This window comes from Gnatocerus cornutus, chromosome 9 (assembly GCF_029298725.1).
Source record: "Gnatocerus cornutus isolate USDA-ARS CGAHR chromosome 9, icGnaCorn1.1, whole genome shotgun sequence".
NCBI lineage: Eukaryota > Metazoa > Arthropoda > Insecta > Coleoptera > Tenebrionidae > Gnatocerus > Gnatocerus cornutus.
Window position 1 is genome coordinate 5,795,456 of NC_142241.1, and position 19,275 is coordinate 5,814,730.

At 36.9% G+C, this 19,275-nt stretch overlaps 4 protein-coding genes across 5 annotated transcripts; 2 read left to right on the forward strand and 2 right to left on the reverse strand.

The window, feature by feature from the left end:
- The first annotated feature begins 727 nt into the window (after nt 1-727).
- Ptr (patched domain-containing protein) lies at nt 728-14,549 on the forward strand. Its single transcript, XM_088045191.1, has 11 exons — nt 728-989; nt 8,601-8,874; nt 8,948-9,162; nt 10,677-10,858; nt 10,905-11,089; nt 11,138-11,296; nt 11,344-11,544; nt 11,593-11,724; nt 12,529-13,055; nt 13,102-13,311; nt 13,362-14,549. Exons 2-11 carry the CDS (start codon nt 8,601-8,603, stop codon nt 14,427-14,429), a joined length of 3,153 nt encoding a protein of 1,050 aa, XP_087901317.1. The 5' UTR covers nt 728-989; the 3' UTR covers nt 14,430-14,549.
- Nucleotides 14,550-14,626: 77 nt separating this feature from the next.
- LOC148168149 (general odorant-binding protein 72-like) lies at nt 14,627-15,453 on the reverse strand. Its single transcript, XM_088045193.1, has 7 exons — nt 15,340-15,453; nt 15,217-15,292; nt 15,118-15,170; nt 15,032-15,067; nt 14,865-14,979; nt 14,746-14,816; nt 14,627-14,699 (listed from the first exon to the last, which is right to left on the reverse strand). The coding sequence occupies exons 1-7, from the start codon at nt 15,400-15,402 to the stop codon at nt 14,682-14,684; spliced, it is 432 nt and encodes a 143-aa protein (XP_087901319.1). The 5' UTR covers nt 15,403-15,453; the 3' UTR covers nt 14,627-14,681.
- Nucleotides 15,454-15,876: 423 nt separating this feature from the next.
- Nucleotides 15,877-18,661, reverse strand: Mrgn1 (Mahogunin ring finger 1). 2 transcript variants are annotated; one of them, XM_088044606.1, is made up of 9 exons: nt 18,465-18,659; nt 18,289-18,407; nt 17,983-18,242; nt 17,751-17,938; nt 17,550-17,704; nt 17,180-17,419; nt 16,921-17,133; nt 16,546-16,873; nt 15,877-16,496 (listed from the first exon to the last, which is right to left on the reverse strand). In XM_088044606.1, the coding sequence occupies exons 1-9, from the start codon at nt 18,550-18,552 to the stop codon at nt 16,240-16,242; spliced, it is 1,848 nt and encodes a 615-aa protein (XP_087900732.1). In that variant the 5' UTR covers nt 18,553-18,659; the 3' UTR covers nt 15,877-16,239. The 2 variants fall into 2 exon arrangements, with proteins under 2 accessions (XP_087900732.1, XP_087900731.1); XM_088044605.1 differs by having other exon boundaries at nt 18,289-18,661.
- A 36-nt stretch (nt 18,662-18,697) lies between these two features.
- On the forward strand, nt 18,698-19,273 carry MED9 (mediator complex subunit 9). The gene is made up of 3 exons (XM_088044609.1): nt 18,698-18,909; nt 18,982-19,087; nt 19,136-19,273. Exons 1-3 carry the CDS (start codon nt 18,812-18,814, stop codon nt 19,271-19,273), a joined length of 342 nt encoding a protein of 113 aa, XP_087900735.1. The 5' UTR covers nt 18,698-18,811.
- The last annotated feature ends 2 nt before the right edge of the window (nt 19,274-19,275 follow it).

A 19,275-nucleotide genomic window follows, 5' to 3' on the forward strand; every position in this document is an offset into this window, starting at 1 on the left:
CCAGAACAATCGCAACAGTTTCAAATTAGATGCAAGCGTTGCAGTAAGTTTCTCAACATGTAGAAAACGGATAATTATTGTTTAATAAACTTACAACTATTTTTATTCGATTCTAATTTATGCTTGTGACATCGTTTCGATATCATCTCTTTCGAGCTTTCTTTGTTTAGAGATAAACAAAAACCGCGCTGCTTCGTTTGACCGAGATTAAGGACAAATATAGTCTGACCCTGGGAAAATTATTTCGGTATCAACCAGGGCCGGGGTTGGGTTTTTCGCCGTGCATAACAATGAGCAATAATAAGAAAAATTTGTTTTGAAAATTTCACGTTTTCGTTTGATTTATATTTCATAGCAAATTTTTCGGTCCTGGGGCTAAACTTGGACTATAAAACGTGAAGTTTTTCAGAAGTTGCGCAATTTGCCGCCCCTGAACACGTCCTGCATTTTTGGCAAGTCGGCCCTGCCATCATCCACTCCTTGAACTTTTTTGTCAAGTCTGCATGAATTATGCAAATTCACAAAAACGACGTTTCGGGCCCTAGAACTCCTCCTCAAGGTTCCACTTGGAACTCTGGTGGCGTCCCAACCTTGCTCAACATCCTCTATTAAAAATCAATTGATCAAGCATTTCGAAAACGGTAAATGCAAACGCAGCAGACGCGTCTTGATGAACCGCAACTTGTTATCATCATTGCTTCTGGTAAATTCGAAGAGTAAGTAGTCGTAATAAGGAAGGATGTATCAGAATCGGTGTGTGCATGGCAAGTGGGGCACAAACAGCAGTCGGTACAGAAAGTAAGACCCACTCAGTCCATTGCGGACTCTCAGATACAGACGTGCAGACGGTTTGAAACGTTGAGTGAAAGACGGACACGGAAGTGCAACAGTGTTGACAAAAAGTAAATTCAAATATGTTCGGATAAAAGAAAAAGTGTGAAGAGTGTAGAATTGTGACAGTGATTTTGGAATAATTATCTCAGGACAAGGTTAGTTTATTGCAATTTTGGCGGATTTTTGCGGATTTTCACACGTGCAATAGGTCAGTTTTAGATTGGGAATTTTACCTGAAACTTCCAGGAACGAGGGACGGTGGTGTGAAAGATTTGGGAAAAGTTCTATAGAGGCTATAAAAGTAGATAATGGAGACGATTTGGAAACGTTTACCTAAATCGAAAGACGATATTTAAAAACGCATTAACCGAACGAATCGATTTTTCTAAATTATTTTCAAAACCCCAATGACCAAGTCGTTGCGTATCGGTCAGCCTTCAGTATAAATTTCCATTCTATCCACGTTTCGTTTCGTAAAAACAACCAATAAAGGAAAGTTAGTTGCAACAATAACTTGTGAACCGTGTCCACTTATTATCACTGCGAATTCGAACCAATTTCTAAGCACCGGTTGTGACACAAACCTCAAAAAAAGTCGCGCCCTTTCAGCAGTCATATCAATAGCCACAAGTTCCTTAACCTTTAATGGAATAACAACTCCGAGTATCACTGATGCTATTTTAAATTTCCGTTCTAATAAACTCGAGGAGTAAATAAAGAAGTTAATCTGGGCTTAATTACCTGTGGACTTATTGTCAGCGAGACAACTCTGTGACAACATAAAGAGTTGAAATGTTTCCAAACTTATTGTTGCGGTTTGAGTATTTGGACTTTCATTTCGCGGTATCTAAAGTCCGATTATGATGAACATTACAGGAAGTCGAAGTGCTCTTATAACATGTTCTAAATATTCATTCCGCTTATTCTTAGATAACTGTCGAAGATGTGTGGAGTGGAACGTGAAAGTGCATGCTGGTTACATGAGCACGTGCCTTACTTTAAAACTGAGCTTGAGGAGGTTTTTAATTGCTAATTCGTACAATTCACCACAACATTCAAACTGAAAATTGACTTGATTTATAAGCCAGCGTCGTAGATCTATAACGCGAAAGGAATTTTTGGCAGTGAAAGTTGTTATCCAGTGCTTTGCTAGACTCATTTTATTAATTATTGGCTTGTTTTTATTACTAAGATGAACGTGATGGTAGAAAATGAATGTGTTTAAATAGATATGTTGTCACACTTAATTTTTATTGGGGATATAAATCGTTTTTTTCTACATTACGAATTTATTGCGTACCGGCTTCATTTAATTATACCTGGAAGCTCGAGTGTCGAATTTGTCAAATTGAGTGTTTATTTTTTAAGCTAGACACTGTCAAAAGTATCTGTTTTGTTTAATAATTCAACATTCAAAAACTGGCTAAAAATACAAGTAATTAGAGAAAGTCAAATTGGTATAAAAATTATTCATCTATTAAACAAGTTGAATTTTAAAGGATTGTTTCTGGTAAAATCGATGGGAGAACGGTTTCCATGACACATAGTAAATGGTTGTGACCACAAATGGGTTCTAACCGCACTTGCTGGTTTACACATTTTAGGTTTAGCGCTTGTAAAGATACCGAATTGTCGTTTAGTTTACGAAGAAAAAACTCGAGGAGTTTTGCCGAGAAACTCCAACTTTTTACAAACACTTAAAATATTGCGTGCTCAGCATTTTATTGTCTTTCATATTGCATCTAAACCCCATCATTACTGAAAACGTACATCTTTTTCTATTACACAAATTGCCGGAACATGACAGCGATATTAGGTCTAATGGTGCAACAAGTCCTTTGGTTTTTCAGCTGCTGAAAATGTTCATTTGCGCTGCAATAGTTTTTTTGATAACGACCATTGAGTAATGGATACATTTCAGCTCTATTAAGGCTAATCTTGGAACACCTTTTTTAGTCAGACTCGGCATTAAATTATATCTTAGTTTGATTGATATATGATTATACCTAATTTCAGTTACGAAATTCTATATTCTTGTATTTAGTTCGTTTGATGACTCGTTTGCACCTTTTTCTAAATATCGAATAATTGCACTTGCACAATTAGTTTTATGTGTCTTTAAAATTATAGCTGGTGCAAGCGATAAATGCAAATGCAAAAACCAATATAGCAGGGTTTCGCAGAACGTTTCAGTGGAAGTGAAGAAATAATCGAAAGTTAGTCAATAACACTAATTTTAATAATGAGCATTTTAAAAATTAATAAACATTACAAAACTTGTAAGTTTCAGGGTCAATTATAAAATGTCCCACGTTAAGAGAAACCTCTATAAATTACTTTGACCGGATAAGTTGCAGTAAATTTCAAGATAATGATATAAGTGCAAGTTTCAATTACATTGTCTGTCAACGCACTTGAAACTTCCACGATTGATAATGTTTTCGTGAAATTCTTATTACATAATCTAAACCAGATGAAAGGCGCGTTCAAAACATCACAATCTGGGTTATTAAAAGGCGTTAACTTTCCACAACATTAATATGTTTTTTATTAAATTTTATTGATACAGTTACGCTTGTTAATGCGAAGTTGAACAAACTTGGTAGCTGCAACGGAAGTATTTTCAATTGCCTGTCATTATTTCCAATTCGAGTATTAAAGCAACGTTAATTAAATAATATCTGACATCGTAACTGATTGTCATAAACTAGATTTGGAGTTACGTACACTTTCAGGAGTGGTAAGCGGAGCGCAACGCCATTATTGTTATTTTCTTTTCAAAAAATCTTGGACATCCCCAATCAACGGATATGAAGTAATTACTGGACACTTTAATAGACGTTAATTTGCGGCAACTTTCACGTAATTTGGTTAGACAGACGTGTTTCCCCAAGATCGTGGTTTCAAAGGGTTTGTCATAAGAATGTCAGTGCTTTCGAATTGCATTGAGAACAGAAATAACAGTAAAGTGATTGTTTCACATTTTCATCGGAAAAAATGTCCACAAGGTAATCTAGTTTCCACTTACAATTTTCCAGAGTGTGATATGGTAATGGTTTAAATTAGAAAGGATTGGTGGGCATGTGCTGTTATCGGGAAAAATAGTCGAACATGGTGGGTTTATGGGGCTGATGCACCCATGACTGATTTCGTGGCGTGACTGTGGCATTAAGTATTTTGTTGTCTTTAATTACGACATTTCTGTGTAATTGTTGGTTGTTTCAAAACTACTGTTAGGCGAAGAGAATGCAATGGAGATAATTTTTCATATTTAATAGATTTTCATTATCGGCTTCATTCCTTCGAAGAAATCTCGAAGAATAATCCTAAAAAAAATCATAATCAATAATGGAGTAAACATAGTCATAAAAAACTAACCGTTTCCCAGAGGAGGGTCTACCCACCTCTAATTCCTGCATTTACGACTAAACTCTTCCAATCTTGGAAAACTATGTTATGAATCCGTTAAACGCCTTGCCCACAGTTATACAAAAAGGGACACCGCAATTATAAACGGTACCTAAATCCAACGCTTCTTTTGTACCCGTTGCTCAAACTCCACGATTTTTAGGTAATCCACGTACGGTTACTTGCTTGACGCTCTATTAAAATCTTTGATATCGTCTGTACGAATTTTTTAACAGGTCCCGCCTCAAGATGTGGGTTACCGGGCCGAAGCAACCTGACTTTTTGCATTAGGTCTGCTACTTGAGGTGATTTATCTCCGCTCAATTATGTTTGTAACCTACTTCACGTCTGTTTGGTCCATATGGTGGATTTTCTGAGAGTGAAATGGCGGAATTTCTAGACAGTTTTTCTTTTTTTACGACTTTTCTTTCGTTTTGCTTTAAAAGAGCAATTAATTTACCATTAAACAATCAGACATGTTCGATCCGTTATGAAACGCAGTTATTACCGCGAATGATGAAATTAATATAAATTTATAGGTAATAAAAGCTAAACGGTAATTTCTGTACATGCACCGGCACAAATAAAGTAAAAAATCTTTGATTGATTACAACACGTACGTATCTCCCGCCTTAATCAAACTTATTCTTATTACAGTCAAAAAAGTCATTAAATTTCACTCACATATTTACACGAGTCATAATCTTTATGTAATATGTGGTTACAATGTAACACTTGTGTTTGGGCACGCTATTGTTTGGCTAGAAATTAGTGCATACATCATAATGTTTTATACAAACAATGGGACAAAACTGCGAAATGATTGCATTAAATACCAATTAAAAGAGATCAGAGGAAACGTTTTAATCCGTCTCTGGTTTCAGTATTCTAAGTTTACCGTCTCTTAAGCTAGTAATCAGTTTATTAAACGAATCGTTTAATCAATTACCTGTACTTTCACGGCTAAGTGTTCAAGTTCCTGTAAAAATGTAAAATTCAAGGATTAGTTAGAAAATTGAACTGAAGAACTCAATACGGTTATCAACTCGTAAGAAACTGTTATCTTCCTTCCAGACTATGTTTTAAATCACTCACGTTAGTTCTAGGAAAAGCTGGTGCAACTTCTTATTGTTTTCAAGGTTAAACAGGAAATCTGTCAAATGAATAATAACAATGGATCTTGTTAATATTTATTACCAAACACGATTTCTGACAATCATGCGTCAAAATCCTTTTGCAATTAGAATTGATTGCTTATTGTGAGTTGGTAGTCAACAAAGGTTTATTATAATGAGAAAGAAAAAAGAAAATTAATTTTTAAAATTTCGCGTTTGTTAAAATAAATTACTTACAAGGTCCTTTGCTAGTAAAATCCATAAGTGAAAAGTTGCAACAATTTTTGATCTTTCCTAAAATTCGTAATTTTGGTAATTTTGGTGCTATAATGACGAAATTTGGGAAACTTACTACTTTTGAGTAGTGTACTGAGTCTACCAAATTGCAAAATTGTAGACCAAAAAACACAAACTGCAGAACTTTGAATTGAATTTTCAAGACAAAGCAAAAATTTCAGAGATCCTTCGCTAAAATTAGTAATCCTGTTCATTTTAGGGCTATAGATATGAAATTTGGAGAAGAATCTCTCTTCGAATAGTTAACTCTACTAAATTGCAAAATTATACAGCGGAAAACCCAAATTTTAGAAATTTTTATTGATAAGACCAAGCAAATATATTACTTTTATTAGCTTTGTAAAAATTCGTAATTTTGGTAATTTTAATGCTACAGCTATGACATTTGGGAAAGTTACTCTTTTTGCGTAGTGTGTTAACTCTACTAAGTTGCAAAATTATATAGAGAAAGACTCAAATTTTAGAATTTTTTATTTTCAAGACCAATCGAAAATTGACAACATCTTTTGTTAAAATTCGTAATTTTGGTAATTTTAATGCAACAGCAGTAAAATTTGCAGAACTTACTCTGTTTCAGTCGTATATTAACTCTACAAAAATTGCAAAACTATAGAGTGAAAGACACGTGAACACCTGAGTGTTTGAACTAGATTAGATCATATCCTTATTACAAAATTTGATTAATTTAGATGGTTTCCTCAGCAGTTTGCGTATTGTATAGGACTAAATTTAAAATAATGGATTTAAAAGTCTTCAAATTTGGGAATCCAAGGTGGAATTGTTCTTAAAACTTTTTATTATATGAGCGACTGCATGGTTTTTGGTTTAGATAAATCAAACCAATAAATATGTTAAACAAGTTCATTGTACTTTCAAATTAAAACTGCATAAAACTAGATCTATATCATCTGCATTGATCTGCATTCTGGTCTAACTTTTCGAAACTGCATAATTTTCTTTCGTGCTTCTATTTAATTTATGGAATCCAATTAAAACAGCCCAATGTAAAATTTTGTACAAACTGAATTTACTCACTAATGACAGTGTTGGTACTTTATGGGACTCTAATAAGAAAGTTGGCAAGATTCTCAACAAAAAAAACTGACCTACATCAGGAGAGATTTAAAAAAACTAAATAGACACTTGATTTTCCTACGTTATTATGACTTTGCAAAATCCTTCGTCATATGTACTTTCTATAATCATTTGAAGATTTCATTCTACTTTTTGCCATATGTCAATTGTATATCTGCTACAAAAAGCATTTCAATGCTCCACTAGTCCAGAATAAATAACGCAGTCTTTGTGCATGAAAGTTCCACTGCTTGCAAAAAAAATATGTACCCTGTGTTCTGCATTGTCTACTTGCGTGTTTTCCAGTCCAATAAATGCACAAATCATGCCACGTAACATATTTTTGCCATAAATTCTCCATACTCTAAATGTTACATTTCACGACCTTATTCCCTGTTAGATAACGTCGGACATAACATGCAAGTGTTAAATCCACGTCCGCGTTATCGGATCTTACATCATTTTATTTTTCAAATTACAGTACCACAACACCGAACCATTTCACATTCCAGCGACGTCTACTTCAAACGTTTCACTTTCTTCATCGTAACAGTGACAGTGAATTTACATAAGTCGCTATTTCCTAGAAGTCATCCTCGGAGCCTTCTGGACGTTGCGCCACTTTTCGATCAAATTCCTCTTTTAGTGCGTCAAAAAAATTATTAATTCTAGACAGTGTTAATTTCGCCATGATTCTACGTGTCGTAATAATCAATTCAGTACGGGACGTCCTCGACTTACTTGTTGGATTAATTCTACCTAAAGAAACAAAATCGATCGGATTTTCCCCAGAATACTGGAGTTTGGGTTAGTGGGTCGAGGAAATCCTCAATGGATGCGCCACGTTTATACTCGGCAAAATTGATAAACGCAATTTATTGAAGTCATGTTCGAGATTTTCTGCTCTGTTATTAATCATGTCAGTGGAACTGATGTAGCAAGGTCGATTTTCTGCAAAATTGCGCCAGCTGTGAACGACCTATACCTTCTAAAATTAGCAAGGCCGAAAGGTGAATGAAATAAACAGCGGTGCATCTGTTGAAAGTTTCCGGGTGCGAGCTGGGATTTGCATAGAAGATACTTTCCCAGTGGCTTCAAACTTTTGGAGGTAGATTGAGACCAATATGAGCAATGTGTGAAAAAAAGTTAATTCTTGGGATGTTACGAAACGAGTTTTATAACGATTTGAAGAAAGTTTGCGTGTTGTACTGTACCAGTTGTGTAACGTTACAGTTAATTAAAAGATATTTAATAATTTTTGGGAATTTAAATAATGACATGAATGACGCTCTGTTGGACAAATAAAGACAGGGAAGTTGCATAACGAATTGCACCTTTGGCGCTGTTGGTAACACTTTTGGGTAGAAAGTTTCCTTATTGTTTTCAGTCTTCAGAATGGAGACACTTTTTTCTCTGAAATTATTGCTGAAACTGAGTTTTAGTGTTGATTTTATCTTTGTTTTACCACTCTAATCTCAATCAATGAAAGATTAATTAACCCTCAATTAATTACATAGATATGAAAAGGTCAAAGTAATTAATTTGAAGAAATGACAAGCATTGAGAATTTTGCGAAATTTGAGCTGTCTACTCACGCTCTTAAGTTTGTTTGTTGTTCTCTTAAATCTAAAATAATATTTTGAATGCAAACACCCAATGTTTATCAATATTAAACGACACCGTCATAAACACCTTCTGACATTTACATATAATTATTTTTCATCACAGTGTAACTACATACATATAATTCAACAACAAAAGTGGAACAAATTTTACTACATATACAATTGCATTCTACAACATAAACCTACATCTACAAACTGCAAACCTTGAGGCAGCCTGTTCAAACTTTTGAATTTATAATTTTTACAGATGGCTGGTTTAAAAATCGTGGACGAACTCCTGAATAAAAGTTTCTATAAGTTGGGCCTCCTGGTGGGACACCATCCGGGCTACTTTCTCATAATCCCGTTCCTGCTGACCCTCCTGGGAATCACCGGCTACCAAAGAATCCACACAAACATCGATCCAGAATACCTCTTCAGTCCCATAAACGGCGAAGGAAAAATCGAGCGCTCCATCGTGGAAAGCTTCTTTAAAGTTAACTACACCAGCAGATTCAACGTTGCCAGGATAACAAGAGCAGGTAAAATTAAAAATAATTTTCGTGGGAAATCTCGTTTTGTCCCACTAACCCCGAATATTACTGTTTTTTCCAGGTCGATTTGGGCGAGTGATAGTTACTGCCAAAGATGGGAATAAGAATCTCTTGCGTTCGGTGGTCTGGAAGGAGCTGAGACTGTTGGATGGGATTATCCAGAACATGACGGTTTATCACGACTATGAATATTTCACGTATAAGGATATTTGTGCCAAGTGGATGTCGGAGTGTTTCCAGAATGATATTCTCAATTTGGACTACATCATGGATGACGTAAGCATGAATACTCTCAGTTTTCACGTTCACAATTGAATCAAGGTCGGGTAGAGTGCATTGATGCTTTCTCGCGAGGTCACAGGTTGTGGCACCATTTCGTTTCTATTGGTTTCTTGGACTCGTTCCAGTGTGTGTCATGACCCGGCTCAGTAGTAAACAAATAAACAATAATTCACCTACATTCCAAAATTTTGGGAAGAAAGTTCAAGGGTAGCCCGTGTCTGGCACCAGAAAAAACAAAATTACCATTTTTGATCCTCGAATTTATTCACACGTTACGCCACTGTTCAATTGATTAATGGTGCAATTTCTCGAGGAATCACTTTGCAGGACATCCTATAATTTTATTAAAGTTTTCACCAGTGTCTAAGTGCAGCAATTAATCTCGCGATTTTTTTCAAAGTTACCACTATCATAAATAATCTAAATTTATGGTAAAAGCCAGTTTGTAACCATAAAACATGGTAATGCTTTTCTCGCTTTTTTTCAAGTTCACGAATATTTTTTGCTACATTTTCATTACGTGTAACTGATGCAATTAATATCTTCCTGAGGCAAAAAGTTCAATTGCTTCAAGCACTGGTAAACCGAACCCCACTTCTGAATTAATTATTGCAAAATATTAATTAACTGATCCGTTAATCAGGACGTATTACTGCAAATTCACGTCTAAAGAAATTAATCAACGCGTAATTTATTCAAGCGATTATACTGAATAATTGATGGCGAAAAGACTGTTACAAAATTCCCCACATTTTTCATTTACGTTCTTTATTATAAATGATGATGCTTCAATCTGTTCATAATTTCACTTGTGTGTTATTCATAATTAGACGTGAAAGCGACCAAAAGTGAAACCTAAATTTCATTGTCAAAATTCCGCACAACCCCCGGGAACTGTTAACACCTCCCACACAGAGTAGGAGTGCATAATCAAGTTTCGCTCAATTGAGTTCAACAGGACTCGAAATTATGACTCATTTTACCTAAAAAGTGAGTTGAAACCGTCATAAATTTCGGTTTTCTATTTAAATTTGTATTCATTTGCGATATAATTTTCCTGGTGTATAGACTCACTTCCAACGAGTTCTAAGTACATAAATATTTCATTACCGCTCCGATTTTATGTAATTATCAAAATAGAACACTTTTACAAGTAATCACACTTTCTCCACAAAAGAGATTGGACGGAAAAATCAAGACAATTAATAAAATCTTTGTTTTTTGAACTTTTAACATTTTACACAACTCCAGGAAACGCTTATAATTCATTCCTTTGCGTGGTTTTTATTGCATGATCATTAGAAAGAAGAACGGTTTCACAATTGTGACGAAGGCTCAGATTTATCTTGCTGCTGATGAGCCAATTATAACGTTTACAGTTTTATTTATTTTTTAATGGACACTTTGGCAACACGTACTTAATTGTAATTGCACCTCGCAATGCGACCCATAATTAAAGAAATAACAGTGAAAGTGGAACAAATCGTCTCAAAAACACGAAATTTCAGGTGGAGTCTGGCAATCTCAACTTGACTTTTCCCCTAATGTTCAACCCCGTGACATGGGATGCTCACGCTTTTCCTGTGTTCTTTGGTGGTACCCAAGTCAGCGAAGATGGTCTCATTATCAGCGTTCCATCGGTGCAGTTGGTGTACTTTGGGAACGCGGACAGCAAGAAGTTGGACGAAATGTGAGAAAAACACTTTAAAAGGGAATTTTTGTAACTTTTTTTGTAGGGGTACTGCCTGGGAGGACGCTTTCTTAGACAAAATAGGAAAAGCCCAAGACGACGGTCTCTTCAAACACATAAGGATAGCGCGGTTTGCCTCCAGGACCCTCGACCACGAATTAGAGAAGAACACCAGATCTGTGATCCCGTATTTTACATCGACGTTTGCCATCATGGCAATTTTCTCAGTTGGTACGTTTATAGAGACTTTCTCGAAGTGAATCTAAGAGTTTCTTGTAGTGACGTGCATGATGACGGACTGGGTCAGGTCAAAACCGTGGCTTGGTCTCCTGGGAAATCTGAGCGCTGCAATGGCCACTCTATGTGCCTTCGGTCTTTGCATGTACGCCGGTATCGACTTTATTGGGATAAATCTAGCGGCGCCTTTCTTGATGATTGGTAATTACCGGTACCAACTTAACACGTCTTCTGATTGAGTTTTGCAGGTATCGGAATAGACGACACTTTCGTGATGTTGGCGGCGTGGCGCCGAACATCTATCAAAACTCCAGTTCCTGAAAGAATGGCTCAAATGTTGAGCGAGGCTGCCGTTTCCATCACTATAACTTCCGTCACGGATTTCTTCAGCTTTTGGATCGGAATCTTCAGTCCTTTCCCTTCAGTAACAATTTTCTGCATCTATTCAGGTAAGTGTGTCTTATCGATCATTACCATCTGTCACGATTTTTTTTCAGGCGCCGCAACAGTTTTGCTTTTTATCTGGCATTTGACCTTTTTCGCCGCGTGCGTGGCGATTTCTGGGTATTGCGAACAGAAAAATCTTCATTCCATAGTTTGCGTGAAAGTGGAACCTTTGTCTAAATCCAGTAAGTACCACAAGGTGGTAGTGAAAATGTAAACAATTATATAAGCGGATCTCAAAGATCATTGATAACCGTAACATTAACGTAATCGGCGCACTACGGAAGCTTTCTTCTTCCGCAGTTACGCAAGACTTGATCTAACACTGTTTAGAGTTCCTCTGTTTTCAAACAAATCGATTAATCACCTGATTTTGTTTTGACGATGCTGGAGAAAGTATGGAATTTCAAGGTGTACTAATTATTGGTATTAAATAACAGTGGGCCAAAGAAAAAAAACTGGGGAACACCCTTTGATGATTTAATTTCTTGAATGTCCCACACTTTCTGATTTTGCAACAGTGACCTCATTCGCGAAGAAAGTAATTTTAACTGGAAAAGTCGAGGTGTAAAGTATGTTTTACCAGTTGGATAATAACGCACCATTCTCTTACGTGAAAGATAATGTTTATTTATAAAGTTAATTACGGGCGCCGAGCCCGGGAGCACATTTTTGGGCTATAAATAAGAAACAAACTAAACAAGTTGAAAAGTTAAATGTATAATTCATTTCTAGAAAGGAAATTATATTTTGGAAAGGAAAATTATAGTCGACTTAATTGAGTTAATATTTTATTGTTTTGTTATTGTAAAAACAGAATAACTTTGAGGGATCTTAAATCACCTCAATAAAAAGTTTATCTAATTGTGTAAATTAGTGCAATGTTACCAGCGTGGAAATCAATTTGTTTACGCAAATTTACGCACTGTTTCTTTCTTCGCATATAACACAATTCTCTCAGACTTTCGTAAAAAGCAAATATTTTTTAGAGCACCGCTGGTGGCTCTACCGCGCCTTCTGCTCCGGCGGCGTAGACCCCGACGACATGGACAACCCCATAGACAACCAAGAGCACGGAATGATGGTCTTTTTCCGCGACTACTTCGCGCCATTCCTTAACAATGGTCTAGTCAAAGTAATTGTTATTTTAGTCTTCGGAGTTTATTTATTGGGTGCTGGTTATGGTGTCACGCAAATCGAAGAAGGTCTCGAACGAAGAAAAGTCGCCAAGAACGACTCTTACGCTATCGAATTTTTCGACCGAGAAGACGATTATTATCGAGAATTTCCCTATCGAATACAAGTTGTGGTCGCGGGCGAGTACGACTACTCTAATCCCGAGATACAGCGACAAGTGGAGAATTTAACACAGACTTTTGAGAACACGTCGTACGTTTCTAGTACTTTGTACACGGAATCATGGTTGAGGAGTTTCATTCAGTATGCCGAAAGAAATGAAGATTTTCTCAATATTTCGATTAAGACAAAGCAAGGGTTTATGCAAGGGCTCAAAGAGGTAAGATAAAATCTTCTTTAGTTCGTCTCTAAAAAATGTTTTACAGTTTTGGTTGGCTCCCACCAGTCCGTTTTCGTTGGATGTTAAGTTCAATGAAGCTGGAGACTCAATAATTGGTATGCGTTTCCTCATCCAAGCCGTCAACATTTCAGGAACCGAACATGAAAAGGAAATGGTGAGAGCCTTGCGAAAAATCTGTAAAGAGTCCTCTTTAAATGTGAGCGTCTTCCATCCATACTTCGTCTTTTTTGATCAAGTAAGTCAACCCACCATAAACTATCTCCGTTTCTAACTTAAAACATTTAGTTTGAGTTGGTACGACCGCTATCCATCCAGAACATGATAATAGGAGCCGGAATTATGATGTTGGTCTCCTTCATTTTCATCCCGAACATCCTCTGCTCGTTGTGGGTTGCTTTCAGCATCATCTCCATCGAAGCTGGAGTTATTGGCTACATGGCACTCTGGCATGTCAACCTGGACTCTATCTCCATGATCAACCTCATCATGTGCATAGGATTCAGTGTAGATTTCACTGCTCACATCTGTTACGCCTACATGTCTTCAACTGCTAAACATCCAGACGATCGAGTGAAAGAGAGTCTTTACGCTCTCGGACTGCCGATTTTCCAAGGCGCCATCAGCACGATCTTGGGGATGATCGCCCTTATTCTGGCCAACAACTACATCTTTGCTGTCTTCTTCAAGATGGTGTTTTTGGTGGTCTTTTGTGGAGCCATGCACGGGTTGTTTTTACTCCCCGTTCTTCTATCACTCTTCGGTCCTGGTTCATGTACCTCACGAAATGACGACGAAGAGATCAAGATGTCTAACGTTGAAAAAGCATTACCACACCCTTATTGTATACCTCACCCACAATTCACCCTCAATGGTAGTAATCTTGGTAACAACCTCAAATGTCAGAAGCTCGAAACTTTGGAAAAATACTCCAAGAAACCCCAATACAAAAGCTACGAATTAGAAAAAGATCTTGGTTTAGGAACCTCCGAAGAAAACTCCAGCGAATCCTCGAGCCACTCCAACAAAAAACCACCAGTTGAAGAAGAAACTATACAAAGACGTTACAGAGAAGCATGGCGGCGCAATTCTGACACCATCAGTCAATTCCACACTTCTCAAGTGTTGGATATTTTCGGCAACGATTCAGAACGAGAATACCACAGAAGAGTGGAAGAAAACAGAAGAAGATTCCATGAAAACAACCCAGATGCGAGAAGGTTTAACGACCAACGACACAGAAGAAGATACTCGCCTCCTGAGCAACGCTACAATAGAAATCAAGCGTTGGTGAGGTCCAGTTCGTACCATAATATTATTCATCCGCGGTACGTCCAAGAGTTGAGATTCCCGTGAAGTGAAGAACTGTCGAAACTAAATGACAATGTGCTCAAAGTTTTAGTTGTAAGTTTGTACAGATTTGTATAAATTATTTTTGCATTGATACGACTAAGTAATAAACGTAATTTAAGACAAGCGTGTTGTGTTATTTATTAAGATTGTGACGAAATGAGGAATGTAAAAACTAGTAGCGACATAAAAAAATTAAAAACTGGAGATTTGCATGTTTTTATTTAACAAAGTGTTACGTCGGACCGGGTCCAAACTTCAAGGAAGAAAATAAACCTAAAAAAATTTATTAGAACACGTAGGTAAGTACAAGAACAAATACTTGAGGATTCGCGAAGTAAAGACACTTTGATATCTCATGGGCTGCCACACATTTATCATCCAGAGTTTTTGCTGAAAAAAAATCCTGAAAAATTTACATAACACGGTGGATAGTTTTACCGGAGTCTTTACACTTTTCTATAACTTCCAAAGTACCATCGCGCAATGCTGGTGGTAACTTCTGTTTAGCGAGATTCATAGATAGATCGTAATCCAAAGTGTTTTCTTTAGAAATCTAAAATTGTATATTGTGGATGGATAAGTAACAACAGATCTGCCCAACTTACCAGTTTATTAGAAGCCAAAACGCATTGCATGTAACACTGGAAACAAAAGAAATAAGTAGGTAATAAAATTTGAACAATGTTTTTACCATAGCAGTTCTATCAACTTCCCAGTCACCTGAGTGCATCTTGGCAATGTCCTCTGAAAAACTAGCATTAGAAATTGAAAAGAAGTTGAGCTACTTTACCGTCGGTGGCTTTGTGTTTAGGCTGGCACATATTTCGTACGAGTTTTCCGGCGGCTTTTATCTGAGCTTCTGACATCTAATAAAAGAATATTAAAGAGGCGTAAAATCACAGCTCACACTTACTGCAGCTTTTACAATGGAACTGCAAAGAGCAAAAAGTAAAATTAGGAAAAGCCAACATTCCATGGTGTTCTATAGCAGTTTCGCTTCTGGCGACTTTAAGTTAGATCTTGAGCGTTTTATTTGAAAAAAAATTAAAGAACAAACTATACTTGTTGGAAAAAAAGACTGCAATTAACTGCTTGATAACACAGGCAGAAAAAATACAGCGTATAATTAAATTTTAAATAATACAGCGTTTTAAGAATTAAAATTGGCAGGGTATGAAAGGAAGTCTGCATTTTTTGCGGAATTGTCGAACTGTAATCAACGAGTTATACAATTACTTTTATCGTTCGCCGACGTTGTTTTTTATCTTGGAAAAACACATACATTTCAGACAGGAAACAAATCTGGTGACCTTTCCAGTCAAGTGATTTAAATACTTTTCAATGTTCAAGAAAAAACGGGGTCACGACGGATAGAATTAACGAAATGGACGCCAAAAATATGCTAAACAGGTTTCAGACGAAAAACAGGAGGAAATGAATTAAACGTGCATGATTTCTCAGAAGTATATTTTAGCAAATTATATACATAAATTCCAACATCACCTTTAAAACTCTAATAAGAATATTACAATTGCACAATATATACAGATTAAAAAACAAAATCACTACTATATAAATACAATTTTGGACAATAATCTTATTTTATCACAAATGAGTATTTTTGTTAAAGAAAATTGGACCTAATCTCAGTAAAATCAACACTCACCAAAGTATCGAAGTAAAAACCTAGTGGACATTTAATTACCTAAAATAAAATTGTACGTAAATGCGAAAAGATTCAGTGAGAGTGATAAACAAAATCGTGCTGTTATAAAATACAGTTACTTAAATTATTCGCCAATAAATGGTACATTTAAATATGTACAGCTCTCTCATTCATCCCGTTGTGGGAGACGACAGCCAACAAGTGTCTAGTACTAGAACCGCTCGTGTAGCTGTCCCCGCTACTTCTAGCACTAGCATGGGACATTGGAGTTCCTGGTAATCTCTGTGGAGTACTTTCCACAGAGCTTGTAGCACCATTAGTTTCGTATAAAGGACCAAGAGCTGGAGCAGGCTCTTCCGGGGTGTAATAATCAGACTCGTCGCCCCTTTCTTCGCCGTTATTTCCTGTCAAGAAAAGCATGCAAAACCGTACGAGCTTTTACTGTAAACTCACTGTAATTTTTACTCTTTTCTGTAACCGGTCGTGACGTGACTTCCTCGTGATCAGTATCGGTGTCATCGATGGGCTCCACGACATCCGCCATGTTCAACGCCAAACTTCCAGTTCTCATGTTATCACTATTTTGCAGCAACGGTGATAACTTCTCTGCTTCGCTGTCGTCGTCCCCGTTTTCATCTTTTTCGGCTTTTTCATTTACGTGTTTAACAGCATCACGCGAACGGTGTTTCGAGCGCGGACTCACATCCTTCTGATCGGGAAGAAGTGGACACTTGGGCGTTTCTTTGTCTTCTTCGTTCCGAGTCGTCATCAAAACGCCGTACTGCGAATTAAAATTAACTCAAAATTAAAAGAATAGGAGCAAACAACCTCAGGAGTACTAGGATCCGATCCTTTACTCTTAAGCGGCGTCCGGTCGGCGCTTCTATTTAAAATCTGCGCCGCTTGAATAGCATGTTCGCTATCAGGTGTCTCCACCAAATCAGGCATTGCCGATGGGGGTTGGCGCGGAATGCAAGGTCCATTAAGGGCTTCAATTAAAGAGACGGCTTCGTAACCCGGCGGAATGTTATCGCAACTTCCCTGAAAGTTACGATTATGGAATGAAAATACATTTGATGTGACCTACATCTGGAGGATTGATCGAGGCCAAGCTGGGATTAGCGCATTTCTGTAAAGCTCGGATTTGCAAGAGAGCTCGGAACGGGGCTCTGCAAATCGGACAGTTATTTGCTTGGTATCGGAGAGAATCCGCGCAGGAATTGCAGAGACACAAGTGGCGACAGGGTAATATTAGAGTGTCCCGGACGTCGCACATGCAGATTACGCACTCTGAGCCATTGTCTTCGGTTTCGTCGTCGCCGGATTGCTGCGAAAAAAAACAACAAAATAAATCACGTCATGAATATTTAAAATGCGTGTTTTTCCTTTTCCATTGTTTTTATCGTTTATGTAATGATAATTATATGCATAACATGACTCATTGATTAAGATACCACTACCTTGTCATTGTTTTTGTTTTCAATCCCATAAATTTCTTGCAACAAATAACAGAGACCATCAACAAACAGTTTTTGTTTGAGGGCCTTCAAAACATAAGTTCCATCTGAGAGTTTTTCAGCAGTGGCTATAGTTGTGTGTGATTGTCTCATTTCTAAAAAATATTAATAAAACTTGAACAAAAATAGTAAATAAACAACCTTCAGCTCCTTCTTCTGCAACGCAATGAATAGCAATGGGAATGACTTCCCTGTCAACATCATATAACAATTCTTCTTCTGTGTATTTAGATGGATCAAAAATATGTGTCATTTGACAAAATTGCTGATTGGCGCCCCGTTTATAATGAAACGTTTCAGAAGTCATAGTAGAGTCGCGCGACATGTACCTACAAAGCAAGTTAGCTAGGGAAAAGTTAAAACTTCTTCTTACGTGACGCCATTAGGGCCAAAATCTTCAGAACAGAAATAATAAATTGTGATTGCACACCTAACGTCACAATCAAACGTAAATTCGATATTAAACGTCGAGCTCTTTCCTAACTCTATATCTCTGACATCTCTATCACCTTTGTCAGCAGGTTTTGAATAGTCTGGAGGGGCCCTAACAAACCTTAAGGACTCTTTTCTGATATTTACCAAACTTTTCAAGGTTTTAGTGGGTTCGTTTGGTTGCGGCGGCGGATACGGAAACTACAAACAACACTATACAATAAATAAACCACAAGGTTATGCATACTGGTGTAGGTCGACTCCCTAGAAAGTTCAGATCTGAGTTCTCTCCAAAAAGATATGATTCAGGCTGAGGGGTGTCAAAACGTTCACCACCCATTATAAAGTGACTTCCAAAATAATTTCCTGAAGGATAAGCACAAATAAGGAAGATCTTGTAAGGAAAATAAGTGATTGTTGTACCTGATCTGGGCGGATATTTATAAGCATGATTCGAGACCACGTCCACTTCTTCGACTCCGGCATGTTGTCTGCTGGTTAAAGAACCCATTTCGAAACGAGAAGAGTGTTTGTAATCGAATTTCTAGAGTATTATTAGTTTAATTTGACATATTTTTATTTTGACGTGGGTCAAATGTCTACCACAAACTGGTGAACAACATGATAACACTAAAAGTTAAAAGTTACTATATTTTTGACACAAGTGCACACAAGTGACAGCTGTCACGTCTCCGTGTTTTGTTAGGTTTGTTTGGAGTCGAAATTATAGAAAATCTTAATTAAACTCGGTGAAATTATGCGTCGTTACTATGGAATCTGATGAGCAAGTCCAAGAGCTGGATAGGAAAGTCACTGTGGAAAATCTGAACATCGAGATTTTACCAATTATTTACGAAATAATCCGTAGGTTAGTTACTCAAGTTTTGATAAAAATAGATGACAGTTAAATCGTAGTATTAATTATTGCATAACGTTTTAGTGTGGAAAAAGACCACCACGATAACACCGCAAAAACCAGAGAATCTCAAGATTGTTCCCAAAAAGTGTTGGAGTTGCAAAAACGTTTAGATCAGGCACGTGCTGAGGTACGATAATTTTCCGGCATTTGACGTTATAAACATCGTAAATTTCAGATACGTCTGCTCCCCGGGATTGACTTCAGTAAAGAACAACAGCTGAATCATCTAGAAGCACTAAAAACACAGCTAAAACTCAAACAAGAATTACTGCGCAAATATCGCTATATGTACACATTTGAAATCCCGAAGTAAAG

Coding starts and splice junctions, on each gene's coding strand:
- Ptr (XM_088045191.1), top strand. CDS start 8,601: ATGGCTGGTTTAAAAATCGTGGACGAACTCCTGAATAAAAGTTTCTAT. Junction 10,859..10,904: donor AGCAAGAAGTTGGACGAAAT/GTGAGAAAAACA, acceptor CTTTTTTTGTAG/GGGTACTGCCTGGGAGGACG. Junction 13,056..13,101: donor TTATGCAAGGGCTCAAAGAG/GTAAGATAAAAT, acceptor AATGTTTTACAG/TTTTGGTTGGCTCCCACCAG.
- LOC148168149 (XM_088045193.1), bottom strand. CDS start 15,402: ATGGAATGTTGGCTTTTCCTAATTTTACTTTTTGCTCTTTGCAGTTCC. Junction 15,293..15,339: donor GTTCCATTGTAAAAGCTGCA/GTAAGTGTGAGC, acceptor TTCTTTTATTAG/ATGTCAGAAGCTCAGATAAA. Junction 15,171..15,216: donor TAAACACAAAGCCACCGACG/GTAAAGTAGCTC, acceptor CTAGTTTTTCAG/AGGACATTGCCAAGATGCAC.
- Mrgn1 (XM_088044605.1), bottom strand. CDS start 18,552: ATGGGTTCTTTAACCAGCAGACAACATGCCGGAGTCGAAGAAGTGGAC. Junction 18,243..18,288: donor TAGGGAGTCGACCTACACCA/GTATGCATAACC, acceptor TGTTGTTTGTAG/TTTCCGTATCCGCCGCCGCA. Junction 17,939..17,982: donor TTTGGCCCTAATGGCGTCAC/GTAAGAAGAAGT, acceptor CTTGCTTTGTAG/GTACATGTCGCGCGACTCTA.
- MED9 (XM_088044609.1), top strand. CDS start 18,812: ATGGAATCTGATGAGCAAGTCCAAGAGCTGGATAGGAAAGTCACTGTG. Junction 18,910..18,981: donor ATTTACGAAATAATCCGTAG/GTTAGTTACTCA, acceptor ATAACGTTTTAG/TGTGGAAAAAGACCACCACG. Junction 19,088..19,135: donor TAGATCAGGCACGTGCTGAG/GTACGATAATTT, acceptor CGTAAATTTCAG/ATACGTCTGCTCCCCGGGAT.